Source organism: Genypterus blacodes, unplaced genomic scaffold (genome assembly GCF_046128005.1).
Source record: "Genypterus blacodes isolate CSIRO-AG114 ecotype Tasmania unplaced genomic scaffold, CSIRO-AGI_Gbla_v1 ptg000036l_1, whole genome shotgun sequence".
Lineage (NCBI taxonomy): Eukaryota > Metazoa > Chordata > Actinopteri > Ophidiiformes > Ophidiidae > Genypterus > Genypterus blacodes.
This window is the reverse complement of record NW_027466849.1, coordinates 938,106-944,777: the sequence shown is the minus strand read 5'-3', so window position 1 is coordinate 944,777 and position 6,672 is coordinate 938,106. Positions and strand designations below refer to the sequence as shown.

The window sequence follows — 6,672 nt, the reverse complement described above, 5'->3', positions numbered from 1 at the left end:
AAATAAGAGTTAACCTCTGATCGTTCATGTAGAATAAATACATTAACAATAACAGAAAACAAACATGACGTTCCCACAGATATTGATCGCAAAATATTTCACATATTTTCTAAAGACATTATTTCTGTTATATTGGAATGGCCCACTGCCTCTGTAGAATTATAGGCTAAATTGTGGGCATTTGTTTCACGGTTTGTGTTTTCCATTGACTCGAACGTCTTCAGAGTGTTTGTTAAACTTGGCTGGAAATTATATCTTCCATCTAGTTTTTTCTTATACATACTTATACTATTACTGGCGGACTTTACGAGGAGCTATTGAAGGCAGCATTATCTCATCCGCACTGATTGGACTATACTATCGCCCCCGCCCACTTCTCTCTCTCCCTCTTGCTCTCCCTCTCTCTCTCTCCCCCTCTCTCTCTCACACAAACACACACACACACAGACACCAGTTGTCAATAATGACATTTAAGCACAGTATTATATTTAATTTGTTCACAAACAGTCTTTCTCTTTACCGCACAGCATCATTGATCAGCATTGATTGCATTTCATACACAATACGATTTTGCACTAATTTGAGCATTGCATGCAGAATTTAAAAAGTTTGGTTTAAAAACAGCGCTATCCTCAGGACAGAAGCATAATAATAATAATCATCATTCACTGTGTAGAAACAGCAGACTAAAGTCGAGTTGATTTAATCAGTTAAAGCGGGGGTTTCTCTCTGAATTCAGACCTTTTTGCAGTCTCTGCTAGTTTGTGATTATTCTAGTTTTTCACAACAAAAAGCTGCTGGCTCATCAGTAATGATAGGCATGTGGATGGAACCTAAAATACTGACCATAGTGCAATCTGTAATATTCATATGATTAAGCATTCCCAAAGACAGGAATAGTGGATCACACTCCCTGTGGTGGATTTGCAGTCTGAAATGTAAACATTTAGTTTGTATGAGGCTTGCTAACATCACACTTGGTGGGTGTGCCTAAGCAGGTGTGTAGGAAGGCTAAAGTCTGACTGTTAACTGTTATCACAGGAATCAATAACCCACCAAAAAGTCAGTTTTAGACATTCACCTTACATTTCTATACGCATTAACCTCAAGTATTGACACTTGGACACTGTGCAACACATATTCCCTTCTCTAGGACAAAACATGAAGGAAAATAACTGATATATACTGCAATATGGGTCCCTTAATTCCTTCCTGAGAAACACAATGCCTAATTTTTGAGCAATGAAAAGTCAGAAACAGCGAGACAGAAAAGTCCAGGTTGGTTACAAAAGGACCCAAGCGGAGGAGGAGATGAATCCAGATTCCTAAGTCTCGTCACGGCTCCTCAGCCAGCAGCTTTCGAAAGTTCTTCAACTCTCTGATACTTGTGGAAATCCTGAAGGAGAGTGATTTAGAAAAGTGTGAATACAGAGAGGGAGAGAGAGGGAGAGAGAGAGAGAGAGAGAGAGAGAGAGAGAGAGAGAGAGAGAGAGAGAGAAAAGCAACATGTCACTCTGGACTGGATATTGCCGATATGAAATGTAACAATTTGTTCACCTCCTCTACTTGTAAATAGCAAACAAGCAAAAATGATGGTTATATTCATTAATTTCATAATATGCTTATAAATATTGTAATATGATAAACATGATAATAAGTATAATGATAGGATATGGATTGTCTGTCAGACCTTCCGAAGGCGTTGAGGAGGGAGACGATCTCCTGCCGGCTGAGCTGGAAACTGGGTCGACGGGTGCTGGACGAGGGCAGAGCTTCAATCTGTTGCCCTGAAAACAAAATCTTTAACGCCGTGCCTAATCCCTGAGTCTGATGAGGAGGAAGAGACAGAGAGGGAGGGGGGAGGGGACATGTTATACATACATACATACTATATCATGCATGGATTACACACTAATGCATGCAGTTATGATTATAATACTCTATAGTCATAAATACTGTAATACATGTATCAGAATGAATGAGGAAGTGGTCGGGTAATATTTTAGTATATAACACAGAAAATTTCACAGAGCAGCATTGATGTTTGAAGGTTAAACAGAGGTTCGAAACGCAACGACGGAGGCATTCTGACTCACCTGGACTTTACCCCACAGGCGACACTTGAAGCAGCCGACACAGTCCATGATCCTGGAGATGTTGCGGAATGTTAGCCTGACGTCCTCCTGACATCCACAGCACACAGACAAATACACAATCAGATCAGATTCAACATTAATTGTGAAGCAACAAGTGTCCAGGTCTCCAACAACATCTATTCTCCTTCCTATTGTGTTTTTAGTTGCATTTACTTATTTTATTATAGATCTGCAGCTCAACACAATTATGAGTGTGACCTTTTCCCCCAAATGTCATGAGGGGAATTCTATCAATGAGATCAAATGAACATGTTCTGCTTCACAGCGACAGCAATGCCTATAAGTGGATCATTTATATGCATATGAAGTGAATGAACTCGTGAATAACTAAGAAAAGTAATCAATCTGTCTCTATTTCTACCCTACAAGCAGAAGTTGGAAACAAACCTTGAGTTTAGCTGCCTCCTGTTCATCTCCAGCAAACAAAGACGTTTCATTGAAGTGCAGAGGGAACGACCTGATGAGACAGCAGAGGACCAGAAAATCACTTTCAGTCGTCAACGTAAAGAGCTGTCAGAAACTTGAGGAATAAAATAAACAACGAGGTAATGAAGAAAAAAACAAATCTGACTACTTTGTCTGAATGTAACACAGTCAGGTAGCTAATGCAGGTTCAAGAGCTCATTCATTTAGACTTAAGGGCACATTGGATTCAAATGATCTGCAGGAAAAATCAGTTTTAGGAAATATATGATCGATGTGAGTATTTACACCAAAGAATCTATAATTTTGAAAAATGAAATATATGGGTTCCGACTGACCTGGTGACCTGCAGGACGTGTAACAGCAGCTCTTTGTGCTTCTGGTCCTGCTCGGGCCGACCCGTGTACAGGCGAAAGGACGAGCGCTGGAAGAACGGCAGAGCTTTGGCCAACGCTCGCAGCTCGATCAGGTACAGGAAGTAGAGGTTTCGGAGCCTCTTGGGCCCCTCGCCACCGGTCAGCTCGGAGTCAAAACGCTGCCTGAACTCTGACACGTTGTGACCCCACCTCTTCTGAAACCAGCTGTCTGAGGGAAAGAAAGCAGGGAAGAGTACTGTTACAATTAATACCTTAACCATGTTATATGTAATGATTTTTGATTTCATTTTTCATCTGTACTTTTTCAAATTTTTTACATTTACCACTGCAAATTAGGTTCTTATTACTCTCTCCTTTGTCCTTGATGTTTGGTGGCTTTGGGGTTTTATAAGGATGTATATTACTGTAGTTTTGTTGTTGTATAAAATTTAATTAATGTGTTTTGATGGGGTAAAAACTGATAGCACTTCACCTGTTTATCCACATTCAGGTGTGTAAAAAATCTCTATTTTGCCAATGGACATTCTAATGAAGGACTGAGAGTGAAGGACTGTTTGAGGCATCTCACCCTCCAGCAGGTATCTGGCACTCAGGTGTACGTTGATGCTGGCGTGAAGGCCAGAGATGAGCCGGTAGAAAGATCTCTTCTCCACACACTGACCTGGGAAGAAGAGAGAGTTGAGAAGTTTCACGGCATCATTCATCAATTTCTGTCTCTCTTTCTGACCAGATGTTGGCTCACCTTGCAGCCAGCTGTAGAATAGGTGTACTGAAAAAAAACATTTGCTGTTATAAGTCAATTTAGTTATGATTCAATATATCAGCATGATGAATTAGAACATTATGATGGTAATGACGTCTCACCTTCTTTGGAGCTTTTTGGCCGTTTAACAGTGTATGGTCTGTCAAGAGTGATTAATAAAGGAACGTTGAGAATTTTAAGAACAAACATGAATAAACATTTCAGCTTTCCTTTCCCCCCTTCACTGGCACATTATAATTTACTACTTTTTTTTTTTTAAACCCAATTTACACTCAAATCCCCTCAAACAATTCAGCTTTACTTCGAAATGGCCTGCATTTCCCAGGAGGACAGGATAAAGATGGATGGTTAACACATTTACTAATACAGATGGAGGCCTTTTCTTCTAAAAACTTTATTTATTCAGTGTTTTAGTGTGGTGCCTCCTTAAACTGTAAAACTGAATGGGTTCTAGGAACTTTAGCAGCGTGAATGTTTACTTGAAGCAGTTTTCTTCGTAGATGCTGTTCCAGATGTGCCAGGCCTCGGCTCCTTTATAGCTTGTGTATCTCTCAGGGTTCAGCTGCAGGTCCACATACTGCGAATCTGGAGAGTCCTCGTCTGTGCACAGATCGTAAAATGTTTATTCCAGAAAAAACTGTCCAAAGAGTAAAACCTTATCAAAGACAGTTAATAAAATACATATTTGTTCCCTTCTGTTCTGTATTTGTCTTTTTCTGTCATGTTTGCGAAGAAAATGAACATAACTTTTACTTCATTTCCTCAAGATGTATCTTTTTTAAATAGATAAATAAATTAAATTATATTCTCTCTTATTTATATTCTATTTTCTGATCACAGAAACTCAGTTCTAAACAGACTAAGTAACTAACTGTTAGACTGACTGACTGATTGATATATTGATTACCATCAACCACACAGAATCGCTGGGCCTCCTCATCATGTTTGTTCCAGTCCAGCAAAGCCTCTCTGGTCTCATCACTAAAAGCATGAATACAGAAAACTAAGGTTATAACAAAACTCAAATTTAACGATTCTTCTATTTACAAATCATTGGATTGATAAACTCAACCAAAATAGAAGTTGTGCAAGTTCTATTTCAAAAGGGAAATTATGCAGCATTGTGATCAATGTGTTTGTACCGACTGCAACTCCCATAAGAAGACAAGGAAGAGTGATGCATGTTGGGATATGTGCAGGAGAAAAAACCTGCACTAAAAATTGCTCAGTACCTTTCAAGCAGCTGAAAAGTAGTTCAGTTAGTAGCTTCTACTACAACTTGTAGCTATCTAATAACCTAACAGTAATAAATTCAAACATACCTGAGAGAGACATCTACGGCTCCTAGACGCCCCGCTTCCTCACACTCCTCCAGCTGCTCATTTGCTTCTGCTGAGTACTAAAAACACACACACACACACACACACACACACACACACACACACACACACACACACACACATTCAGTAACGTCTGCTTTTCATGCAGATTTTGACATGAATGGCTTTGTTAATCCTATTTTCTGTATTGCTGATATTCACTTTCAAGACTGTGATAAAAAGTGTTGATGAACATTTGAACACTGTCATGTGCTGTCCTATAGGATCCAGTCCAGTAGAAATGTGCAAAAATAGAGGAGAGACAGCATCAAATGTAGTAAAAGCCCTTAGACACTTTGTCATTCCTTCATTTTACAACAAGATCTGGCTCACCTTGTTGTGAGACGAGGATTGGATTTCCTGAGGCACTTCGTTCTGTGACAGCGGATCAAGTTTATGTCAGTCAGTCAGTTGTGAGTATAGTGAACATGATTCTGTGTTGTTTACAGCAGACAGATTTTTGGTTGAACTCACAGGAGAGCAGGGTTTCACAGCACAGTCCCTCAGGCCACAGTGGCTGTTCACGGTCCAGAAAGGACACGGCTTATTCAGGTTCACCTGGAGGAACAACACCAAGTCATCAGCAGGCAAAATCACTTTGACTGCATCTTTGTGTTTGTCAGTGTTGTGTGCCTGAACGCATCACCTTGTAGAACCTGAAGTAGTCAGACTCCAGCAGAGCTTGAAGTTTGTCGTAAAGCCGTTCGTTATTGAAGACATCGATGGTTTCCACATCACAGGTACAGTCGTCCAGGTCACCTGTGACCTGAGACAATATTTACCAGCAAATATTGAAACATCCACCAAGGAGTATGGTCATTGTTCCCTGTGTTTATTTTGAGGCAACAAACATTTATTAAAATGTACTGATAGGTAGATTGACGATAGAAAGAGAGAGAGAGAGAGAGAGAGAGAGAGAGAGAGAGAGAGAGAGAGAGGTAGGTAGGTGTAGGTGTAGATATAGATAGATAGATAGATAGATAGATAGATAGATAGATAGATAGATAGATAGATAGATAGATAGATAGATAGATAGATAGATAGATAGTAATTTAAAAAGTAAATAAAAACTTGTGTCACCTGACAGAAACACCTGCTGTCTGCTTGTTCGGGCAGCTGGAGGAGGAGGAGCAAGGAGACAACCAACTTCATAACAATCCGCTTCGCTGCTGGTACAAAGACCTCCGTGGTAAAGCTCAAAATACACTGTGTGGGGCTCAGCGTCACGTCAACACTTATTATACTAAGGCAGAAAGGCAGGAACGAGCCGATGAGCCATCAGGAGTTCGTCATTTCACTTCCTGGTGTTGCTTCATTTTCAGTCCGCTACGTGTGATACGTGACACGATCAAAACACTCATTAATAAACCTCATTGTGTTCAAATAATGAGGAGAATTGATCATTTTCATCATCTAAACCTCATTTGACGTTCTGCTTTGGACTTGTAACTTTGTTTAGCATAATTTTCTTCAATTTTATTCATTTATTCATTATTACACTTTATTTGGCTGTCAGTATCGCCACATATAGGCGGATAAGACACTTTATGAATCCAATGTTATTAATAACGATA

At 39.7% G+C, this 6,672-nt stretch overlaps 1 protein-coding gene across 1 annotated transcript; it reads right to left on the bottom strand.

The window, feature by feature from the left end:
* Positions 1-454: 454 nt before the first annotated feature.
* Positions 455-6,413, bottom strand: ero1a (endoplasmic reticulum oxidoreductase 1 alpha). Its single transcript, XM_076146937.1, has 15 exons — positions 6,179-6,413; positions 5,745-5,864; positions 5,573-5,656; positions 5,432-5,473; positions 5,042-5,118; positions 4,627-4,700; positions 4,199-4,319; positions 3,821-3,858; positions 3,699-3,725; positions 3,525-3,617; positions 2,918-3,164; positions 2,544-2,613; positions 2,097-2,183; positions 1,691-1,827; positions 455-1,396 (listed from the first exon to the last, which is right to left on the bottom strand). Exons 1-15 carry the CDS (start codon positions 6,248-6,250, stop codon positions 1,336-1,338), a joined length of 1,350 nt encoding a protein of 449 aa, XP_076003052.1. The 5' UTR covers positions 6,251-6,413; the 3' UTR covers positions 455-1,335.
* Between the last annotated feature and the right edge of the window lie 259 nt (positions 6,414-6,672).